Source organism: Anastrepha ludens, chromosome 2, assembly GCF_028408465.1.
Source record: "Anastrepha ludens isolate Willacy chromosome 2, idAnaLude1.1, whole genome shotgun sequence".
NCBI classification, from domain to species: Eukaryota; Metazoa; Arthropoda; class Insecta; order Diptera; family Tephritidae; genus Anastrepha; species Anastrepha ludens.
Genome location: NC_071498.1, coordinates 154,547,045 through 154,572,539, shown reverse-complemented (window position 1 = coordinate 154,572,539; position 25,495 = coordinate 154,547,045). Strand labels below are relative to the sequence as shown.

General features: G+C 37.1%; 1 protein-coding gene across 1 annotated transcript; it reads right to left on the bottom strand.

Annotated features, from left to right (window-relative positions):
- Positions 1-241: 241 nt before the first annotated feature.
- Positions 242-8,443, bottom strand: LOC128860085 (uncharacterized). Its single transcript, XM_054097341.1, has 3 exons — positions 8,060-8,443; positions 1,062-1,267; positions 242-773 (listed from the first exon to the last, which is right to left on the bottom strand). Exons 1-3 carry the CDS (start codon positions 8,308-8,310, stop codon positions 403-405), a joined length of 828 nt encoding a protein of 275 aa, XP_053953316.1. The 5' UTR covers positions 8,311-8,443; the 3' UTR covers positions 242-402.
- Positions 8,444-25,495: the final 17,052 nt, after the last annotated feature.

Genomic DNA, 25,495 nt, shown 5'->3' with positions numbered 1-25,495 from the left:
TGGATCAGTGAGTGAATTACATCTATAAATGTGTGTGTGTGCTTGTATATGGTATGATACGCAGGTGGATGTGATTGCTTGTGAATAAACACAAAAAACTAGATGCCTCAAAATAGCCAGCTATTACTTAGCCCACAAACTATTACTTCTACATCGTTTCTTCATTTAACTATGTTTTATTGATTTCGTTTTTTTTTTTTTTCGTCAGCTTATTTGTTTGAAAAATAAGTACTCGTACTCATTTGCAAGTCAATACTCCTATCGATTTATGTAAATATGTTCTTTTTCTTCAATAAATTACTATAAACTATAAAGTACACATTAAAATATTTAATAATAGGTAAATTTTAACGAAGGCACATTTTTGGCATATCCCATGCAATATTTTCGTACGCAAGTTCATTATTGCTCTTTCTCTTTCTCTTGTTCATCCTCGGTGGGCGCTTGTCCGGCATAAGCCAATTGCTGAGCATCTAAACTGCGCGCATATGGGTATGATGATGCAGCGCCCGACGACCAACCGCCCGTGTTGCCTGCTGACCAACCGGCAGAATTGTAGCCACCGCCGAGTGCACCGCTAAACTTATTGCCCAAACCGCCGAAGAAACGTGAGCCACTGACGACAAGAGCCAACAGCAATGCAATCTTGGCTACAATTACAGCCTTGGTGGTGAGTAGAGCCAAAGCGCCGAGCACAATTGGAATAACAGCGAAGAGTTTAGCTCCAATGGCAAGTGCAATGGGGCCCATCATTTTCTTCAATTTTCCGCGGCCTAGTGATAAAAAAAGAATGAAATAAATTGAAATTTAATTAAATAGAAAATAAAAATGTGCCATTCATTCATTTATAGGGAAATGCAGTGGCCATAAGTGATGGCGTATAAGTGAAAAAAGCAGGAGTGAGCGCCAGTGAGTTTTGCATGGCAGGGCGTATGAGTAATGTACGAATGCATGCGGTGAATTTACCGTTATGGGTGTCAAATTAGTAATAAAAATAGTGGCAACACTTGAATATTTTAAATATAAAATTTCTACATTGCTATGGTCGCTCTCTTTCTCACCTTCATCGAGCGCGCGTGCAACTTCTTGTGTAGCCTCAGTGGGGATTTTCATTTCAAGACTGTGCGAGCCCAGGAAGTCAGCAGCATTTTCCATAGCGATATCCACCAAGCGTCCACTACGTTCTTCGGGATTTTCAGGTAGCTGAGCGTAGATTTCATTTTCACTCAAAGCTTTACCGCTGCGTGCTACGGATGCAGCGGAATCTCTGTAAGTGGAGATGCGAAAGGAAATGATTTAATAAAAAATCTAAAAAATTTAATAACAATTATTAAAAAATAAATAAGCTTGTAAATATTGTGTGAAATAACAGTCATTCATGAAAAATAAGGAATGCATTGGGGCAAAAACCCTTTCTTTTTAAGTTCTTTTCTAAGTCCTCCCCATAGAGTGTGAAATATTGTAAATTTTCTACCAAAAAACTTGTGCCAAGGAATTAAATAGCAAAATCTTCCCTAATGGAGCAAAAAAGCAAACTTCGTAAGACAAAAATATAGCTCGTCCTAATGTATTGCGCAGAAGCTTTAAAGATAAAAAACATACCATAAAGTTCGATAGGAATATTCTACGAATGATATGGACCTTTGCATGGTGGATGGATGTGGTGCACGGTCCTTGACAAATATCGCAGACGATGTGGAAATAAATAGTCTTAGATTGAAATATTTTTGACGTGATAACGTCTTATAATTCGATTTAATAGGCTGCACGCACGAAACAATGTGTCGTTACCTTGCTCATTAGTGTTACCTTGCGCATATGTCGTTACCTTGCTCATTGCCGTTACCTTGCTCATTTGTCGTTACCTTGCTCATTGCATTGAATGAACTGCAAGCGAAAGCGCGGAACGAACGACAAAGCAAACAAAGCAAACGAATGGCAACGTTCGACATCTTGCTCTCTCCTACTTAAGTGAGCGTATATATGTATGTATATGCGCATATGTACATATATAAATTCACGTATTTGTATTTGCATATGCCTTCTTTTTGATTATTATTAATTTGATTTACTTGAAGAATTTAAAATAAAACCAAGTTTGTTAATAATACCTGTTGTTTTAATGTTATTATTATTAATTTTTTTATTATATATGAAGGAAAAAATGTATGGTAATATTTACCATATACCTTATAAGATATGTTGTACACTAATATATGTATATAAACATGCATATACATATACAATTTCGCGCAATTTTCAAAAAGAACAAATCTATATGTAAAGATGCATACAAGTCATATGGACATATCAAATATACGAATCTATGTATTCCGTACGCAAGCAAATGTAAGCTAATATGCTTGAACTGTAAGCGAGAGCGCGGAACGAACGACAAAGAGCACAATCGGCCCCCGCGTTCGGCAACGTTCGACATCTGGCTCTGTCCTACTTGAGTGAGCATATATATGTATGTATATGTATGTATATGTGCATTTGTATATAAATTCACATACTTGTATTTGCATATGCCTTCTTCCTGTGTGCTTGGTAATGAACCATTTCTCTGTTGAGAATAGGACGATTATAGAAAAAGTAGGAAATGAAAGGGAGTGTTTCGAGTGTAAAGTGTCTTGAAAAAGGCAAATCGATGATGGTGCCTCTTAGTGTTGTTGACTTATTAACGTCTGATGCACAATCGAGATTGTAGATATCTTTCATGAATTTGATAAATGTTTCGTAATTTTTCACGTTTTTGTAAATGTAACTTGACCTATTCCATTGCAATTCAATTTATCCCCTCCTCTATATCCATACAAAATATCTATCAAACAAATAAAATTAAAATTTTGTTTTGAAAATTGCAACCATTACATTAGTATTTTCTTATGACGTTGTCACGTTAAACTATCGTCAGTAAACCGACTTTACAGACAACCTCTTTTTATATTGTATACAAAAGGAAATATTTTCTTAAATATAGGCAGGAACGTAATTTGAAGTGCTGAAAAAATTAACTGATATTTTCAAGCTCAAGCTGCAAGATTTTACTTTTCTTAAGCATTATTTTCGTCTTTCGTCGTCAGTTCATCTCAAGTAACAGGATTTTGGTTTTGTCATCATTTCGTTAGGATTTTGGATTCCTTACTGATCAACAGTAAGATCGTGGTTTCCTTACTGCAGGATTTTAGCTTCTCTGGCCAACTTTTGTGCACTCCCACTACCTAGGTTTTGTGAGGCCTGCGAAAATAATACTTGGTACAAAAGTATGTTTGTTGGTTTGCTTCCTTACGATTCATGTGGGTATTGACGTACATATAATGTATAGTAGCAGGGAAGGTTAATAACTAAGTCACTCTATCAATCTCGCAGTAAACTCGCTAGATATCTTTAGGATAAGGATATTCTGAGAAATAAGTCGTTGCCACAATAATAGCAGCGCGACATATGCCAAAGTTTTCATTATAAACTTAGTTTTTATTTCAGGAATTATATCAATCAAAGTCTGAAATGCTGGCAAAACTTAAAAAAAGTTCAAAATTGCAAACTTTTTAGTCGGAATTCTGGGTATGCAGTTTTAGAGCAGCAAATACTGAATGAAATTTTTGTTGCTAAACATTTTCTTCCATATAACGAATGCTTGAAATTTTTGATGGCAAAAATGCACAAGACCACTAGAAAAAAATTGTCAAAAATCGTTGAGATTTTATATTTTATTATATTAATTAATCGTATCGGCACCCACGTCACTGTTGACAGTTACAATTTCGAGGCTGTAAAAGACTTCGTTTATTTAGTAACCACTTGACTAAGTCTGTTTCCACTCACTAGATATCTTTGGCATCAGGATATTCTGAGCAATAAGTCGGTGGCACAATAATAGCAGCGCGACATATGCCAAAGTTTTTATTATAAACCTTTTTTGTATTTAAATTTTTTTTTTCATATTAAAATATAAAACATACTAAAAAAAGAATCGTATGAATCGAATAAAGAAGTTCAAATTTAAAAAAAGTTAAAAATTGCAAACTTTTTAGTCAGAATTCAGGGTATGCAGTTTTAGAGCAGCAAATGTGAGTTGATACTTAATAAAATTTTTGTTGATAAATATTTTCTTCCACATAACGAATGCTTGAAATTTTTGATGTCAAAAATGCACAAGACCACCAGAAAAAAATTGTGAAAAATCATTGTGATTTTATATTTTATTAGATTAATTAATAAACTTGAAATATTGAAGAAATTTTTTTTAAGTTTTGGCAATTTTATGGTAGGTTTGAGACATTACATTGTATAGTTTTTGCTGTATTTGCTATATTTTTATAAAATATTTATAACAAAAAAAAAAAAAAAAAAAAAAACAAAAAAAAAAACTACAAAAAAGAGTTATGTAAAAAATTTATGTGGTAAATAAACTTTTCAATATGCTATGGTGCTATTATTGTGAATTCAGGTGTATATAAATTGAGTACGAATAAATATGTTTTCCGTAACAAAATGATAGAACATTCACTTCCAAATTTGGTCAAGATCACCATTTTTGCTAGGGTCGGGGTATTTAACTTCAATTTTAAATAAAAAGCTACTTTAAATAAAGAAATCTACCTCAAGTGAAAAAGTGAAATGGTTCGTATTCAGCCCTGCATTCAGCTTAACTCTGTGATTAGAATCAAAACAAACAAGAAAAAAAAAAAAACATTTATAAATATTCAGTAAACTCTTATTCCGACCTTTTCCCCAACTGCTAAATTTCACATCTTTTTATATACTTTTTTTATCAAACTTTTCCAAAGAAGCAGGTTTTGTTACTAAATTTCTTTTTAATACTTCCGAGAAACTACAATTCTTTGCCGATTGTTCACACTTGGATTTGAGAACAGAAGAATTGGTTGAATAAGATGATGTGAAAGCTCCTGAACTACCAAAATAACTTTATTATAGTTCACTGTCTAACAAAAGCCATATAAATCCAAATTTTAAGCTTTATACAAAAATTAGAAAATCTGTACAAACTCTCATCAATATTTCAAACTTTTTAAATCGAAACTAAAAATAAATTGGGTACGTAGTTGTATAGCCCAATAAATATTATATTAGTATACAAAAGCGCAAGCTTCAAGTTGCTAAAAGTTATGCTGATTTTTTATAATTTTTTTTTCGTAATGGTGTTGTGGTTTTTGGCAAAGTTTACGATATGGGCGTGGATTCTTGTCCCACCAAATATAGGTAAATATGTTTATCAGAGATAAGAAAAAAACAGCACAAAACAAAAAAACAAGAGAAAGTTGTGATCGGAATATGAAATCAAAACTAATTTAGGAAATTTATGAGGTGAAGACAAGTGGAACCAGGGTTGGGCATTTTGCACTACCCCTAAATTGCACTAATTTTAGGGATAGTCAAACGCAATGTGCTAACGCATTATCAAACAATCAGGCTCGGATAACACAACCAATTTAATCGTAGACGACAACCAATACTTGCATGTGAACAATTAGATACTCGTATTTAAGCAAGTAAAATGAAGAGAAGTGGGGATATTTTCGGAGCAGGAGCGCAGATTGATACAGGACTTAAATGAAGCTGGAACAAAGCCGATACAGCTGCTAGAGAGAATCGACACTAAAATAAGATTCCTAATCTTTTAAAAAAACCTCATCGGGCATCGTAAAATCAAGCGCTAGCAAAAATCAAGCAACAAAATCAAGCAAATTCTCTAATGTGAATAAAAAGCGTAAGAGAAAAATTTGGCATCTATTAGTTTACTTAAATTTCAAGGTATCTAAAAGAGTCCATCAAATATTGACGGAAAATAAAATCATTTGGTATGCGTCCAGTGAACCAGTACCCAGATTATTGAAAATCCACATAGGCGCACGTTTGAAACTTGCTGGAATACTTGTAATAGGATGTAAGCTGCTAATATATTTCGATTATCCTACAAGTTTTCGTAACTTCGAACGTAATGTGATTTAAATTAGTTGCAATAAACTTATAATTTAAACATCTTAATTTTTAAAGTACCCATTGGCTGAAAAACTTTAGAAGATCAAAAGATTTTTCAAAGAGAAGAAAACCATGTAAATTGAAATGAAACCATGTAAAAAGAAAAATATTGAATTTCATTTGCATGCTAGAATAAAAATTTAATCCATAGACTGGTCTAAGGTAGAAATGCATTTAAATAATTTGTAAGAACATGTAAAAAATCGATAGCGGCTATAGAAAAACAAATTGGATTATGAGCAAAATTGTATTTTGATCATTTTGTTTAAAGGTAATCGAATACAACCAATAGCGGTGCATAAGGGTTCTGTGGAATGAAAATGATAATTGTGTCTATAATTACATGTAATTTATCATTTTCGTTGTGGCCGGTAGCACTATTAGTAAATAGAGAAAAAAAAAAAAAAATAGTAATAATAATAATTGGCGCGTACACTTCTGTTAGGTGTTTTGGCCGAGCTCCTCCTCTTATTTGCGCTGTGCGTCTTGATGTTGTTCCACAAAATGGAGGGACCTACAATTTTAAGCCGACTCCGAACGGCAGATATTTTTATGAGAAGTTTTTTCATGGCAGAAATACACTCGGAGGTTTGCCATTGCCTGCCGAGGGGCGACCGCTATTAGAAAAATGTTTTTATTGATTTTGCTTTCACCGAGATTCGAACCAACGACCTCTCTGTGAATTCCGAATGGTAATCACGCACCAAACCATTCGGCTACGGCGGCCGTCTCCGAATACAAATAGTTTTTATAAAGACGGTTTTTACATGGCAGAAACACACTCGGAGTTTTGAATCTAAATCGAGGGGTAAATCAGAGCTTATTGTTTTTTCATGAATTCCACAGTTCTGTTTGCTCTGATTTCCTATATCTTTTCGTGCACGCCTCTCTTCTTTGTGGGCCATTGAATCTGATTTACTACAAGTTTTTAAGAGTTGCACCCTTTGCCACGTGGACTCGACTAATTCGACTAATTTCGATTACGATTCTTCCAAAAAATGCCCTTTCATTGACCTCTACTTTTTCTTGTTCGACTCTAAAAATCGACTCTAAAAACCGGCGATAAAATTCTGTGCTGTGTTCGAAAATGCCACACTCAACGAAGGCTAAATAGGCAAATTTTCTCCTTGGAGAATAAATTTTCTTAAAATCAGCTGACTATTTAAAAGGTTGATATGAAGAAATGCGTATGCCAGACAAGACTGGAAAAATATTTGCCGTGATTTGTGCTCCTTTCTAAAAGTCGTTACAAAGCAATTTTACCGAAAAATTTTAATTACGCAAAACACATGCATTTTAACAGGGTTGTGTGCAACATTGAACGGTTTGTTAACCGTGGATGCGCAACATTTTTTCGTAGAAAGGAAAACACCCTAAGAAATATGTATTTAGTAGCGGGTCGCGCATTTTCTGTGCTTTTACATGAATTCCATCTATTTTGTTGTGGATTCAAAGTAATAAATATTTATCACCCATTCACAGCTTTTCTTTGTGGACTCTATGTATTGGTGAAAGTGATATCCTATAGTTTTACATACATTCCACCTTTTCGTTTCATTTTAAGTTGTGGGATCTAAATAATATTCTAAGTAAATCTAAGCTTCTGGCTTTTTCACGCATTTCACCGCTTTTTCTTGGGGATTCTGAGATATATTATTGTCTCTGATTTCCTTTATTTATGCATGCATTCAACCATTTCTTTTGTGGGCTCTAAGTTATTGCAGACGAACTGATTTCGAATAGTTAGGCATACATTCCACCCTTTTATATGTAATATAGAATCTAAGTTATTTTATAGTCTTTTTGTTAAACTCGCTCACTTTTCAATAATTATTTGATTATGTCCTTTCAAGCATTTCATAACTGAGTTCAAACATTTTTTTAGTCTAGTCTTTTCAGTTGACTCAGAGACTCGTTGCATGCTTCACTTAACTATTAACACATTCTTACAGGTAAACTATAAACTGCTTTTTTCTAGTTTTTGCTTTTTTTCGATTTTTATATCTCTAGGTTACATAACTTATTTCAATTTTAATTTTTTTTTCACACACACCTCTTGAACGACACACCGCTGACGAGTTCGATGTTGTTGCTCCTGGCAGCGCGATTCAATGCGGTAATACCTTTGACCGCCAAACAGGTGGTCATGTCCTCAACTTCAAAGCAGCTGCCAAGGTAGCGGGCAGCAAGCGCTAACGTGCCCCCATTCTCACCCTCGATGCGATTGTCTTGTACGCTTGGTGCCGCCCAAGCGCAGTTGACAATGAGCAGGGATGCGGTGGCGAAGATGGCGAACACTTTCATTTTCACAAAACTCGAGTAAATTACACACTGAAAAAATGTATTTCAAAAATATCCAATTAGCCGGAAGTTGGGCGAAAATCGAGAAATTCCTTTACGCGACAATTTGTTACAAAATCCTGTGTTTACGCGAACGTGCGGTACTTGAGAGCGTTAAGATGATTTTGATGTACTTGTCTCGAGACGGACACCCTTTTATAGTGGTTCCAAAAAAATTAACTCCGTCTTTGTATGCTGCTGTTATGCAGGCGCAGGTGAGACAGCGACGCAACGCAAAGCAGTGCCGTAAAAGTTGTTACAAAGCAATTTTACCGAAAAATTAAATAAAACCGGCAGCAAACGGAACAGCAGCAGTAGAAACAGCAGCGAGAAAAGTGAAGTAAATGAAGTGAGTGAAGTGATAAAGACGCGAGCGGCTGTCGGAAAGAGCAGAGCAATGCAGCAAAGTGTAGAATGCGCGCACGCACAGCTCATAAACCGACTCGAAAACAAAACACAAATCATACCAAAAAAAAAAAAAATTGAAAAAAAAAAACTAACAACACCACAACAGAAAATAACGCGAAAAATAAATAAACTAGAGGGACATAAAAAGTACGTACGCGGCTATACCGGAGAAAACACCAGGAAAAAAATCGAAAGAAAAGCGAAATATGGAAAAAAATGGCCCAAAAAGCCACCGAGAAGCAATAACGCGCAGCCGCAGTTGTCATAAAGTTGGCACTGCCAAGTTAAACCGAAACAATTTTGAGGCAATTATGATTGTAGCCAACACTACTTGCTTTCCTCATTGGCTGGCGGCAACGCGCATTTCTCGTCCGTCGTCTACAACAAACACGCACAAAAAATTGCTGGGTTAAATTGGCAGCATCGTTTACAGAATGTCGCAGCACATGAAGGCAGCCTGCTTTCAAAAAACTCTCCGTATATGTGTGTGCATGTGAATGTATGTGTGGATGAGTGCACATGCTTGCGCGCCAATTGGCATAACTGTAAGCCAGGTTGTACAAATTTCGCTCGATTTTACGCCCTCAATATGTGGGCCCAGCATTGCTACTCAGCGACTGCGCAGCGCTGCCCAGCATCAAACCGGCGCGCAGCTTGCTCATACACTCACGCACGCTGTGTGCAGCATATTTTTACTCGCACTTTCTTCCCTATTACTTCCGCTCTTCCTCCCTCCGCTCTTCGCTTATATAAGCGACCGCTCCTTATTAACTTTGCTTCGCCTCTCCGCAGTCTCCGAAAATTCACTTTGGCTAATTTGTGAATATTTCATTCAATTGTTATGTGAAAAAGTCATAAAAATAGTCTTCGCCAGGCCTACATTTTTTTTTAGTTTTTTTTTTTTTTGTGGTTTTGCATACTTAATTGTTTTTTGACGCGCTTTTTGCACTATTGCGACTAATTTAGCGATAAGCGTTTGTGCCATTGCCGTTACCCAAAGCTTTGCGAATATTTTGTTGGGTGTGAAATTTCTCAATTGACTTGGGTTTCAGGTGGGTTTTAGTGTCATTTTTTGTTTCTTTTGAATTTTTGTAAGCTTTTATGTCTTCCTCTGGCTACCTACTTTGAAATAAATATTTGACCCAAATTCAAACGCAAATTGATTAGTCATACATACAAATGTATGTTGTATGATTTTTTGTCGCTTACGACATATGCACATGAACAAAAAAAAAACACCAAAAAAATGGGGAATTTATTGTGTAAAGAAAGGAAACAAATATTAACTACGGATTTGCCAATTGGCCGCTTCATGAGTGTTCCGGCCATTTATAGGTTAAAGAGTTCGAAAATCGCTTTAGTGGCAGATTAGTAATATTTTAAGTATTTTAAGAATTGAAGGATTTGCGCTGCATTCCGGGTATAACAACTCAAAGGCGATTAGTTCCAGGATAAATGAAGTAAGGGATAAGTAAAAAATCATCAACCTACTAAAAATATTTCAAGCTAAAGAACTACTAAAAATATTTCAAACTAAAGAAGAGGGTACGAAAAGCAGACATAGGTTTAAAAACAAATTACTTTTACTTACATTTTGAGCAAAATTACATAGTAATAAAAAATGTATATGTAAGCTAATGTATTATGTGTATCGACATAACATATCGTCATCATAGCAATTTCAGCTCGGCATGAGCCAGTGCATCCTTCATAATCGCGCTCCATACGATTCGGTTCATTGCGTCGTTTCTCCTGGCATTTATAAGGCGGTAACCTGCAGCAACATCGTTTGCCCATCTTCTTGGAGATCTTCTACGCTTTTTACTTAGTAAGAGAGTTACAGTTCTTTTTCGTAGTTCGGCTGTCGTTCACCCTGAGTAGCTGCCCAAACCCTCTCAGTCGCTGAGCTCTTGCAAAACATGCATTATTTTGACCTGATATATATAAGTTGTTCGATCCCATAGTTGTTGTTGTTGTAGCAGTAACTTTGCCCTGCCAGTGTAGTGTAAATCAACGGTCGTTTTCGTCTAGCTCATCTAACGGTAGGCCCAAGAAACATGCTGTTTCGACAGGTTGGGTCCAGAGGGAGAGGGGTGTTGGATGAGTGGGTTTGATGGGGCATGTGAAAAGGTGGTTAGTGTCGTGCGGGCTGCCTTCACATGCCAGAACAATTCTGGTTAGGTAGGAGTTTAACCTGCTACAGTATCTAGAACGTAATTGTGCCAAGATTACGCGGGACTCTCGGGGAAGTAGGAGCTCTTTGTCTGCGATGGGTGGTGGTTTGACTCCGATGACGGCCCTCGAATGCGGGAGCTTAAGAAGGTGGTAAGAGTCTCCCGATGAATGTCGTTAATTGTCTGTACACTGTTCGACCCAGTAATTGTCGGCATGTATTCTCCTGGATCTCGTCCAGGTGGTAGAGGTGCTTCCTGATGTGCCTGGGAGGCGGCGCAGGCTCATGCAGGTGTCTGCATGGGTGAGACCTGCGGTAACACCCTAACAGGAACTGCTTGCTGAGCAGTTTATTATGCTCCTTTACAGGGAGCATACGGGCCTCGTCGTTTAGATGTTGTAGTGGGGACATCAAAAGACATCCTGTCGCAGTCCCAATATCAGTGTATTGTTAAAAGTCGTTTGTTCGTCCACTGCGAATCATTGGTTCTCAGCGACCAGACAGACGCAGCATAGTTTAAAACCGGCCGGCATATTGCCTTAAATGTCTATAGCAACATTTGTTTGTTCAAGTGGTACCGGCAAGCGATTTGAGGGCCTTCTTGGGTTTTTTGATTTTAGTGGTTTTTTGGCTTAGTGGCTAAATTGGTTGTATGCACTGAGAAGGAGAGAAACTGTCGAAGGTAACTCCCAAGATTTTGGGGTTGCTAACAGTTTGAGCTCCTTTGTCCAGGTGGTGAAGGGGGGAAAGTTGTAGGATCCTCGCAGTGAAGTAGCGAGAAAAGCTTCGATCTCTGATTCTGTAAGATTTACAAATACCCTTATTGGTCCAAATATGCTTCTTAGGATTTTATGCTCAAAGCGGATAAGGTTGCTACTGGTCTTATTAGCGTCTATCATTCACGCTGATTAGGTGGTCTGCAGCGCTGCTAAATAATTTCCTTATACGCTGTGTGAAGTGTTGTTTAATCTTTTTTTCAAACCATTAAGAACTAAGCCGATTATTACTGAAGTGGGAGATCATAATTCTATGACATATTTACTAACGCTCTTCCATGGAAACTGCAAGAAATACGCTAGACTTTTTCTGAATGCATTGAAGGTTTAAATGGTTTGAACTTCTGCATGAGTTGTAGTTCATGATTTTTCCACAAAGCCTTTTAGGCGTAGTTTTAGAGAACGGAGTTGAATCAATCATTGTGAGACCTCAGTCACTCTCCCTACTGCAGCAGTTTCTTATGAAAAGTATGAGTTCGTCTATTCATCACATACTTGGCCTTAGCCGTAGTAGTGATTGCTAAACGTTGACATAATCAGTGAAAATTGAGTGAATGTTGCTTGCCCTACCAATACGTATGAGAAGGCATTTGTTGAATTGACAGTTCTTCTTCTTCTTAATTGGCGCAATAGCCGCTTACGTTACTTTGGTCGAGTTTAACAAAGCGCGCCAGTTGTTTCTTTCTCGTGCTCACCGGCGCCAATTGGACACACCAAATGAAGCCAAGTCCTTCTCCACCTGATCTTTCCAACGCAGAGAAGGCCTTTCTCTTCCTCTGCTACCACCAGCTGGTACTGCATCGAATACTTTCAAAGCCGGAGCATTTGTATCTATTCGGACGACATGGGAGGCTTGTTTCATGTGTAGAAGTCCACGCAAGTGGGGAAAGTTACTGATCGCCATTCACTTGGGAGTGAATGCATATGGTTCAAGAAGCTCACAGCATCTGGGATTAGCCCACGTATCCTCTGGGTAACTTCCGAACACCCGTTCTAACGTGAGAAGGCGAAGCATCCCAGGATAGCTGGTTGTGCGCTGGGTTTGAGACCCGCCACTTAAAAATTCCCCCGACCGAAGATATTTCACTTTAAAAAATTATAGCAAAGTTTTCATAGTACAGTCCCAGATATTTCGGCAAAAAATAACCAAAAAATCTGAGTTGGAGAATTTCGAAAATATTCATAAACAACCATAACAAAAAAATCGAAAATATTCAAAAAACAAAAAATTGGAAATTTTCTCCAATATTTTGTTAATAAAAAACAAAATTTTCTTTAAAAAAAAATTTTTTTAATTTGTAATTCGTAGGAAGGTTTCGAAAATATTAGAAAAAAAGAAAATTAACATTAAAACAAAGAAATCGAATTTAGTAAAAAAAAATATTAAAAATTTTCCCCAAAATGTTTCAGTAAAAGACATAATTTTCTTCCAAAAAATTTTTTTTACTTGTATTTCATAGGAAGGTTTCGAAAATGTTCAAACCAGAAATATATTTAAAAATTTTTCCTCAAAATTTTATAATAAAAACACAATTTTCTTGCAATTTTTTTTTAATTTGAATTTTGTATGAAGGTTACGAAAATATTAAAAAAAAATTTTTTTAATAAAAAAAAACAATTTTCTTTAAAATTTTTTTTTTAATTTGTAATTCGTAGAAAGGTTTCGAAAATATTTAAAGAAATCTAAAATATTAAAAAAAAAATACTAAAAATTTTTCCCCCACAATTTCTTAATAAATTTTTTTTTTTTTATTTGTATTGCATAGGAAGGTTTCGAAAATATTAAAACACAAATTCGAAATTATTAAAAAAATATATATATTAAAATTTTTTAATCTGTATTTTATCCTAAAATATTAAAAGAGGAATTTATAAAAACATTAAAAAACTATCCAAAAATGTTCAGAGTATAGTGCCAGCTATTCACGAAAAGAAATAAGAAAAAATTCTGGGTGGATTGTTTTCGAAAAGTTTCAAAAATACAATTTTTTTCTGAAACATTTTTAATAAATATATAAAAATTTTTTTCCAAACGCTTTTTTAAAAACACATTTTGTTCTATATTATAATATGAGAAAAGCAATTTATAAAAATATTACAACAACCAAAGATATTTTCTGCTAAAAAAAACTATGCCAAAATTTTCATAGTATAGTGCCTGCTATTCATGAAAAGGAATAAAACAAAGTCTGCGTGGCAGGGAGGTTTTAGAAAGTATGAAAAAAAAAAATTGTTATTCCAAAAAGTTCTACAAAAACAAAAAAGGGCTTTCCCAAAAATGTTTAACAAAAAATTAGGTTTACTTCCAAATACTTTTTTACCTTAAAAACTTGAATAAGTCTCGAAATTACTACCTACATTTCGTCAAACTTTTTTCAGTTCTCTTCTTTAACTAAATCAATTTTCAAAAAAATGTTTGTCAATGACAAAAATACTTGGATTTTTTTACATGAAATCCCTCTAATATGTTCAAATTCGATAAAAAATACCATTTTTGGGTGTTTGGCCGAGCTCCCCCTTCTATTTGTGGAGTGCGTCTTGATGTTGTTCCACAAATGGAGGGACCTACAATTTCAAGCCGACTCCGAACGGCAAATATTTTTATGAAGAGCTTTTTCATGGCAGAGGAGGTTTGCCATTGCCTGCCGAAGGGCGACCGCTATTAGAAAAAACTTTTTCTTCATTTTGGTGTTTCACGAAGATTCGAACCTACGTCCAACGAATGGTTCTAGCAAATGCTCAAAGCAAAATAACAGATTTTATATGAAAATGGATATGAAATACGCTCTTAAGATATTCACTTCATGTTGAACTGGCGTATGGAAATAACTAAACGTTAGTTAGTACATTTTGTGATCAATGCTTCCTCTATTTATTATTTGATTAGTTCAGTTGAACTAAATTTTCACTTTCGATTTCATGGTAAACACATCTGACCACCAGCCGCTCGTTTAGACTTTCTCAAAAATTACACAATTGTGAGATAAGTAAATATTTTTTCACACAGACAGACATTCATCTGCATGCTTTTCTCCTTTTTTTCTACCTGTACTTGTGTGCTCGTATTTTACGCGTTGTGACGCAGCGGCAGCTTCTAAGAAGTTGATGACAAGAAAATACAGACGTGCTCGTGGTCGCCATGTACTTACATAAATACGAGTATGTGCACATGATTGCGCTAGTCCGTACGTAGGTAACTAACTACAACATGCCACACACAGGCAATGCCAGACTCTAAACACCTGCTGAACACGTCGTCGGCAACTTGAACAGCAGTTATTTTGAGCGAAGCAGCGCTGCTTAAAAAACATTTCCAGTTTCATTGATATTTCCGTCACTGTCACGACCAGCGCTGCTTTTGACGCGTCTGCCCTGTGGCTTAACTTGTTTGGACATTTTTTGAGCGTTTCATTACACTGACTAAACCACCAAACCCCATTTCGAAGAAAAAGGTAAAACAAAAGCACGACAACAACGTAAAGTTGACAATATGTGGCATGCAGAAATGGGCAAGAGCAGACAAAAGTGGTCACTTCGTAGCCGACTGTATAGCGAGTGTGATTTTTTATTACTTTTTACCTTATGTTTTGAGATTTTTGTGAATTTTTTCTGCATATTTTCCATGGTGGCGCTAAGAGTGTGAACTGGCCAACGGCCTGACCGGTTACATAGCGTGCCAGATTTTTATTTGCAATGCGTTCAGCGTCGTTGACGACATGAACACGTTGTGCATTCAAAGTGATTAGTTTGACAGAAACGTGGAAATTTACGAACTATCTAAATATAGATGAACCTCCATAGTTATGCTAATAATGCTGGTTAGGCAGTGGAGGCACTGCAAAGCTTTTCCAGCCAAACATTAATGACCGTAAAATATCTTTTTTTTCTATAGAGTAGTCATTTTGTCCTAATGTTAATAAAGCGCCAACTTTTTCTATGCAAGAAATGAAGACGACCTGCTCAAATGATATTAAACGCACGTCTTCCACTTTTTTATGTTTGGTATGTAAGTGAATTTATTGAGCACCGTATTAAGATAGCCATTACACATTTTTCGAACTCAGGATAATGAAAATATTTTTCGAAAATTTGATTTCATTTTTAAGAAATATACTGCGCGTTTGCAGCATAAATTTGATCTCATCCAATTTGCGGTAAGAAGCCTTTTCATGTAGAAATATACTCGAAGACTCCTATTTATTACTTGCCAAGGGGTGACCGCTATTAGAAGCAACTTTTTCTATCATTTGATATTTCATGTCCACATTGGGTTTCTCATCCGATACGTAGACCATATCACCGCAGTCATAACGGCACGAAACTCTGAAGAAGCTCATAGAAAACTTAACCAAGTCATGATATGAACACAATCGTGGGTGGATTAACACGGCCTCAAATAGCTATAGAGAAGTCGGAGCTAAAATTTCTAGCCAAGAAGCACATGCCGTTAGAAGTTAACATTCAAACTTGCTCAAACACGCTAACCGAAAAAAGGTTCTAAAATATGTAGGCATAAGACAGGACCCAAGACTAACTTTCTGGCCCCAAATAAAACACGCAGCAGAGAGAGATCCGCTCAGATGGCATTCCTATTAGTAGACTGATGGCAAGCATTGGGGGACCAACCCAAGTGAAATGAGAAATAATGATGGCGACTACGCTCTCCGTTCTCTTATACGGAGCTGAACTGTGGCCAAATGTGCTAAAGGCAAATCACCGGTGTAAGCTCCTAACATCGGTACATTGAGCGGCAGTTCTGAGAGGAAAAAGTTGTGAGCATTAAAGAACGAGAGGATGGAAGAAGGAGTAAGCACACTTGTAGCGCGTGAAATAAGGAACGAAACGATAAGACTATGGAAAGACCCCTGGAGAAAGGAAACACTCAGCAAATGAACGGCTATACTAACAAAAGACGCCACTTCATGGTACAGTAGCAATTGCTGTAAAGGCAATTTTTATACAACCCAAATACTTTGGGGGCACGGGTATTTCCAGAAATATCTGTTCAGAGTAGGGAAATCCGAACATCCCACATGCATATACCGTATATGCCGTAACGCAGCCGAAGATGACGCTGAACACACATTCTTCCAATGCATGCGTTGGGACAAGAACGTCGAATGACGAAGAATGCAGTCGGTAACATAGCTACTGAAAATATAATCGACAAGATGCAAAACAGCGAAGAACCGCGGGAAATCATCGTGGTTTCGCGGAAAAAATTCTACGGATAAAAGAGCGGGACCTGGGCGCAGGCACACAAGCATAGAACTTGTAATGAGGAAGATGGAACACCTCTCTGAAAAAACCAGAGGAGTGTTTGAGTCGCCGGACATGCCATTTTTGCGCCGGGAGCTTTGATAATGCCCTCCCATTCTCAACAAAGAAAAAAAAAATGGTTTCAGACCTGAGCTCAACCAAATGTAGGTATATCCCTTAGACAAGTTCTTTTAAAATGTAATCCTGTCTCACGCAGTTCTGTGTAATATTCTCGGCTACCAATTAGTACATCTTGACTTTTGATTTTCATGGTGGAAGTTATTCTCTTAATTTAGAAATATACCGTAAGCCTAATGTGGCGCTATAACATTGCTGTAAATATATGTTTTCTTTAAAATTTCAGAAAAATCGGTTAGAATGGAGACGAGAAAATGTAAAATAATTGATGCAATGTCAAGGAAGATTCCACCATTGTCGCAGCATGAAATTGGTTAATTAATACTTTACGGTTTTCGACGTCAACTCAAGCCTGTTAAAATTTTCGACCCTAAGCCCTGTTTATCCAAATCAGTAGCGACTGATGACCACTTGGCGTACGTGTCGAAGTGCATTACTTGCCAATGTTTTCTCCAATCACTTTACCTTTGTTAAAGTCGCAATCAATACAGCATCATGTGCCCCACTATTGTCGATGGCAATGGCATAGCCATCACTGGCTGCAATACAAGCATGGGCAGTCAAAGTTGCGAAAGTGAAGAGAGGTCGGACAGTTTGCCTTTGACAGCCTTTTCCTGGAAAAGACACAAAGCGTCCGCCGTGCAAAGCGTCCTTCGGCAACAATGTTACCAACGCATATGCGTACACCAGCGCGTGAAGTAAGAATTTCATCAGAGATATATGATTACTCAGCTACAGAATGTCGTACCATGCATAGAGTAGCCATAATGTGCACATTGGCATAAACCCAGCAACAGCAGCTGCACCACACTTACTACGTGACATTCCAGTCATTACACAGGCAGATTTAATATCGGCACCACCGGTATCATAGATGACTCCCTTACGTATTCGTATTCATATTTGGTTTTTATACTCGTATCCAGCGTTTTTAGCTTTATCCGTTTGACGGTTGCTATAAATTTATCAATCAAATTTAAATTGAAAATGCTTAAATTTTACTGATTTTACTTGGTTTTTGTTCAAAGGTAATTATTAGATTAGATTTGTGGGGGCTGGACAAGTCACAGCACTCAGTCAGGAGACCATTGTACTACGCCCGGACAGAACTTAATCCATACTCAGTATATCGCAACCCAATGTCCTGAGTCTGAGTCTGGAACGCCGAACAGCTACAGAGAAAATGCTCTACAGTGTCGTCATCCTCAAGACAGGAAAGACATATCGGGCTGTCCACAACAGCCATATGCTGACCACTGGCGTTGTGCCCTGTGGTTATACCCATCAGTTATCTCAGGTCCTTTCTGCTGTGCTTTAGAAGAAAAGTCGCTAATTTCCGGTTTGGTTCTTTCTATGTACCATCCATATCTGTTACCATCACTGATTTTGGATCCGTCGGTGTAGAAAGTGTGCTGATATCCCATTAATAGGTTCTCTGGACTTAATCATTGCTCTCTATCTGGGATCAAAACATCATGCTTCCTACCAAAGCTAACGAAAGCCATCCGATTGTCCACTGACATCGAGCACAGTGTGCACCGCTCCGAAAACTGGTGGTATATCTGATAGTGGCCTGTGCTTTTTTATTTCCGCATACTCCGTTTAACTTGAGCCTGTGCGCCACCTTCATCGCTTCCTTTCGAATTTGAAGATCATCATTATCATCGCACCTCTGATACCCCAGCGCACACTTCTCTGTAGTCTAGTTTGTGGTTTTACTCTAAAATTAACCATAGTAGTCTTCCACCAGACTACAGAGGCGTATCTATGTCTAATCAGGGTGATGTTCGGCAGTGTGCTCTCACCAGCCTTAGACCTCATGCAATGTCAAAGGTTCCTTACACTGCCAGAAGCCTTTAAGTATTCGTACCTGCATTTTATTGCATACAGCTTCCAGTGATCGTCCTGAGATTAGTACGCACACATCGTCCGCCTAGGCTTGGATGCAAATTTCCTGCAGATCATTAAGAAGAGAGTCCACAACAAAGCACCTCAACCTTGACTCCTTGATCGCTTTCTCTATCCATAGTAATCAGTCTTTTGTATAGCATAGAGTGAATCCATCTGATAATGAGCCAAAGGTGGCATTGTCAAAAGCTCCTTCAATGTCCACAAACACAGCAAGAGTGTACTCTCTTGTTTCCAACACTTTTTCGATTATGTTAACGTAATCATGCAGAGCTGATTCACAAGATTTTCCACTTTGATAAGCGTGTTATCTGACATTTAGAGGGTTTCGACTTTGAACCCTCGTCCTAATGTGTTTCTTTACCATACGTTTCAGACTTTTAAGCATAAACGATGTCAGGCTTATAGGTTTGAAATTTTTTGGTTAAGCATACCCGACTAGAATTACAGTGAGGCATGCCGAAGAATCAGTTAGGCCCGAATTAGGCAGGCCTTACTGAGGCACACCTCACTATTACCTTACCAGACCCACGTTAGGCAAGGCAAAGATTGGCATGCCAGATCAATACCAAATTTGGTTGGGGTCACGAAAACCTGTGGCAGTGTCTCACTTAGGCATAAATTGGAATCCCTAACTGATTTGTTTAAGGGCATGCGAGGTATTACCGAAGTTCGGTTTTTCGAACCAGCGCCTAATGCGGCAGATGTGTGGCGATACCTTTCGGGTCTTGGGCCTAGTTTGGCTGCTTTATGAGGCGCAAATTTGGAATGCGGTCTGCCTTATTTGCCCCTAATCACCGCCATACCAAAATTTCTAGTCGGGTAGTTGTCCTTGCCAGACTTTGGGAAACTTTCACCAAACGCCACGATTGTGGAATATAAAAGGTAATTATTATTAATTATTGTCCTTGATTTCAATAATAATGATCACTTTTTTATTTTGACTTTATCGCTTAAGTATAATTTGCACTTCCTGATTTTTATTACAATATATAAAAACCAAATACGCCTTTGACTTTGAAGTTTCGAGGAACTTGACTTCCATCTGAGTTTTGAGTTTTATATTATAATGTTGTATTACTGTGATGATTTTATGAAGTAGATTATATCTTTTGTGTCTACCTAAGATCACTCAAACCCTTAGGCAGTCAAATAACTGAGCTCTTCGGAGGGCATCCTGCGCCTTATGTTGGCTGGGCATGGCAGTGAATGTCCAAAGCATATAAATCTATAATTTACGATATGTTCTGGTGTTTTCTCTGTCAACCCACAATACCTGCAGTCCGTTTCCTCGGCAAGCCCCACCCTTGATCAAGAAATAAAATAATAATCAATAAATAATACCAAATAATCAAAGTCCTAAAAACAATAAAAAATATCTACAAAATAATGATTGCCATCCCTGCTTTATGCTAATATTTCAATATTTCGTTTAACCCAACTTAAAATCGACTACTTACGAAAAATTTGACATTGACGAAAGAAAGTGTCGCTGAACAAGAAACGAACAACTATAAATAGACTTACAGAGGACATACATATACATACATATTTACTATATCTATAAATAGCAAATGTGAAAAAGCTATTAATTTTTTAAGGAATTAGTTGTTCAATTACACAGCTTGTTGAAATGCTGTAAGGTACGGACGTGCGAGTAAAATTCAATGTGTAAGTCATACGCGCACTTAGATGATTATACTGTGCGACACTAGAAAGTATGCGGAATGAGAGATCAGCTTACAAAGAGGGCGGTATACAAGAGCGTCAAAGTTTCAAAATTAAGATTATTATCAGGAAATAGTTAAATTAGTTATGCAATAATAAGTATGCATATTGAATATACAATAGGAAGAGAGGAAGATAAGCATTTGAATAAGAGGCACTTACGACACTCAAAAAACTCCCTAAAAAGAAGTCTGGAACGGATAAATCGGGCGCTCTTGCTGGTCAATGCAAATCGCGCAAACGAGAGATTAGGCGACCTGGTAATGCAGTCTTCAGAATTTCCACTGCAACTCGTGCAGTATGCGCCGCTGTTGCTTCTTCTTGTTGGATCCTCTCTCAAGTCCCAATTCATTTAACTAGCGAAAGGAAAGGTCGTTGAGTAAAGAGCTCTAGAGCTCATCGCCCATAATAGTCGTTTGGCTCGCGCTTTTCAAAACGGTAATGCCCAAAACCTGTCCAGTGTAAAAAGTACACCGTGCAGTAAGTTTAAGCTGGTGCAATATCTTTTCGTGGTCCATTCGATAATTTTGCTTGTTTCCATATCCATGTATTCACAGATATTAACAGATATAGAAATGGGTCTCACCGCTCATAAAGAATATACAGTAGGTTCTGTTTTTATGCGGCTTTTTTTTATGCGGTTTTGAAATAGTGCGGTTTTTTTTTTAATTACAAAATGCATGTCGACCTATCGGGAATTGTACATATAAACAAGATTCTAAACCAGCTAAGCAAAAACTCATCACAGATTACATCAGAAATGCTAACCCTACAAGTATGGAACCGCCTGCATAACTATCTAGATCGGACGTGTACATTTCCTAAAGTGACGAAAGTGATTTTACGCCAAATCCTAAACGAACGCGCAACTTGTGGGTATTGTCTGATTCTATTTCTGACTTAAATTTATTTTTCGATTCTGACGTTTCTTAAATAAAGATATAATTTTCAAAAATACAATATTTTGTTTATGCGATTTTATTTAATTATTTTCATTCATGCGGTCTATGGAAAGTATCTATAGTTATAATATGGGACTAGTGCCCTTTTTTATGCGATTTTATTACATTATTTCAGATTTGTGCGGTTTTAGCATTTGAAACGTATCTATAGTTTTACTATAGAACTAGTAGCTTCTTTTATGCTGTTTTTTTTTATGCTGTTTCTTGCGGAACGTATCTACCGCATAAAAACAGAACCTACTATACATGAAAAGTTGTTTTTCTCGTGATCGAGCTTCAGGATGACTTCAGTGTAGGTTTCACGTAATTGGCGGTCAACAGCTAACGTCTGATGCACTGTCTGTACTTTGTAAGGCAACATCTTTAAGTCTTATATCAAAATTATCTGTAAATATGATCGATTGATGCTCAATCAATGTGGCACGTCGCTACTTTGGGGCCCTCTGCAGCATCTTTAGCCACAACTACGATATTCTCATCAGAAGGGCTGCTCCGCAACAGACCAGATCTAGCAGCATCTTGTGTTGTTCCATACTTTTCAAAGGGCACGGTTTTCCGCAGATCGGAGAGTTTCACGAAATTCACACTATGCCAACATCACCAATTATTCTGAAAAAAAAAACAAAAAAAAATGCGAAAAATGTATTGCGGAGGAGTTTGGTTGAACGCGACACGTGAATCACAATTGATATTTGACGCAATTTGCAAAAATGAAGGCATTTTATATTGATGAATTTTCAATGACAAAAGGAGCTATTAAAACCAGGAACTAAAAATAATTCTAATCATTTTTCGGCATTCAAATTTCAGCAATAAAATTTTTTATTTCACATAGAATGGCTGAATCAGAAAAAAATAATCACTTACTTTTTTTCGCCGAGCATTGAATTAATGGCAGTTCTTTCTATACCTTTCACGAAGAGATGAAAACTTTTGTACGAAGTTTTTCACTTTAAGAAAAGGAAATATACCCATAAAGTTTTTTGCCAAAGATGACTAACTGAGCCGTTTTGGCTTCAGACAGTTTGGCTTAGACGAATAGACAGTTTATTTTTCTGTTTATATGCAAACTTGCCTCTCAGAATGAGAGCGAACGGAACGGGTTAGAGAAGATAGTGTGGGGGATATGGGATATTGTGACCAAACGATGACTAAAATTACGATACTGCCAATGAAATTCATTCCCCCAAATTGGGGGACATCAGAATTCGTTTTAGAGGTATGGTTCCTTCGGCAAAGTTTCTTATTTTGATCCCTAGAATACGATTTTCACAGAGCAATGAGCGATTTTTAAATCGACCCGCCCTAAGACCCTCTATATCAGCAGGTGACAGCAACCACCCTAGCCAAATGGGGGTTGGTGTGTGACTACCATTCGGATGTGCGTAGGTTTGAATCTCCGTGCATTAAACACCAAAATGAAAAAGGTTTTTCTAACAGCGGTCGACCCGCGGCAAGCAATGGCAAGCCTTCGAGTGTATATCTGCCATGAAAAAGCTCCTCATAAAAACCATCTGCCATTCGGAGTCGGCTTAAAACTGCAAGTCCATCCATTTGTGGAACAACATCAAGACGCACACCACAAATAAGAGGAAGAGCTCGGCCAAACACGCAACTGAAGTGTACACGCCAATTAATTTTTTTATAGCAGCAGGTGCAGCAAAAAAATGAGAGCCAAGAAGAAAGTTAACTTCGTGCAAGCAGGATAGCTAAGGAGAAAGTGCCGAGGTAATTCCACTTCATCATCTAGACTGCTCCGCAGAAAGGACCCGAAGTATCCATAAGCTATGTCGAGTCAGACAGTATGCATGGCTTATGTATAACGCCCCGTAAGAACGCCCACAAAATTCCAGAGCTAAGGTTTTCTTACAGCTTCTAAGACAGCTTCGTTGGGCGCCTTACATTTTGCTTTAAAATTCGGAACATTTTTGAAATTTTTTTCTAGTTATAAATCCATCAGTAAGCTGCATTCTATAATTCCAGAGATTTAGACCAATCGATTTGTACTATTTAGTAAAATTTCATTTCATTTTCATTTTTGCCAAAAACAAAATATTAGTGAGGGGAAATAAAATCCATTAATTATATATTTTATTTTGCGCAAATGGTTTAAAACTATTATATGGCCGATCTTTAGCTTCTGAGCGATGATACGACTACTAATATGCCGGTCAACTTCGATTATTTCCGTGATTTTATCGACATTTTCGAAGACTGGCCTGCCTGTGCGAGGTGCATCTTTAACATCAACGAAACCAAACAAATATTTGGGGAAACAAATAACACAATGCGCAAAAACTTTCCTTTTTTCCTGAAAAATTTCTTATAAAAGAGCCTGGCTGGCTGGGCTCGGGAGTAAAATTCAACTCTTTCGATGCAAACTCAATAATTTCAATCAATTTATTTCCACCCGACTTTAGAGCCTACATTTTAGAGAGTCTTTTGGTCGCGTTCAAGTGGTCGCACAGTGTTTCTGCCCACCAAATTTTTGCTAAAGATATAATTACACACTTAAGTGCATAAATGCCACTTAAACATAACTTAACTGGCCGACTTTGCTCGGAAGCATTTCACCGCAAAATCTGCTTTCAATACCCGCCAACGCCTACCAGAAAATAGTGTAAAATGCAAAGAAAAAAAAAAGCTGATTTGGACGATTAGGCATGGTTGAAATTGACATAAAAGGTTTTGTATTGTAATTTATTATTAAATGTATGATGCTTAATTGCATGTCTGTGCATGTGTGCGTTCGCATGTGTGTGCGTGCTGGTGAGCTTAAGTGTAATTGCGCCTACGTCAATTGCTTTCTTTGATGAATTTCAATTGCTAATTATTTGGCATCAAGTGTTTGGCACAGCAACGGCTGCTTGTCAACCTCAGACCAGCTATAAGGGAAGAGCAGAGTAGCAGGTGCCTCCTATACCAACAACAACAACCACATACATACCAAAGCAACTATTACATTCAAATCGTAGCATAATCAGCCGTACTAATAATAACAACAATAATGTATCAATAAGTGTACTTACAATGCATCGCCAATAACTACTTAAGGTAAAAACAACAACAACAACAATACTTACTCGTACATACTCGACACTGGCAACGTCAATAAATAGTAGCAAATTGGCGAAATTTTTTTGTTTTTTTTTTTCTGTCGCGTACTGCCGCTTTGTTGTCAACTTCACGTGCCTTGTTTTTTGTTAAGTGTACTACTTGATGGTTGTTGTTGTTGGTTTTGTTCATTTGATGGAATTTTTGAAGTGCTATCATTTGCTTACCCGCTTTTCGCTCCGCCACACACCCGCTTGCGTCCAAAGCCTTTTGTATGTCAACCCATTTGTAATCGATAAATAATTTCTCTTTCTTGTTTATTTTTTCTTTTTGTTACTTTTTCTTTGTTATTTAACTTTTTTACAAGTACGTTTTTGAGTGTTGGCAGCTCATTTTTGACAACTTAAGAGGGTTAATTTGGTGCAAAGTTTCTACTGCATTTGATTTCAAAATGATGGACAAGAAAAAGTTATGATTAAAATAATACTGAATATTACTTTTTAAATTACGCCTTTATTTGTATGACAGCTGGTAGCTATGCTGCCGATGAGTGGCTTGTGCTTGTGACAAGTGGCTAAATGCGATTTTGGCTTATTCTCCCATCAACTGTTCATATATTTGAAATTGCAAATAATTTAAAAATACATTTTGTTATTTTCAACTCCATAGAAGTCTGGTATAAATCCAATAATATACCAAACCCTCCTCAGACTCGTAGAATTACTTGCATTACTGCTTGCTAT

Coding starts and splice junctions, on each gene's coding strand:
- LOC128860085 (XM_054097341.1), bottom strand. CDS start 8,310: ATGAAAGTGTTCGCCATCTTCGCCACCGCATCCCTGCTCATTGTCAAC. Junction 1,268..8,059: donor AGCGGTGTGTCGTTCAAGAG/GTGTGTGTGAAA, acceptor CTCCACTTACAG/AGATTCCGCTGCATCCGTAG. Junction 774..1,061: donor TGCACGCGCGCTCGATGAAG/GTGAGAAAGAGA, acceptor TTTTATCACTAG/GCCGCGGAAAATTGAAGAAA.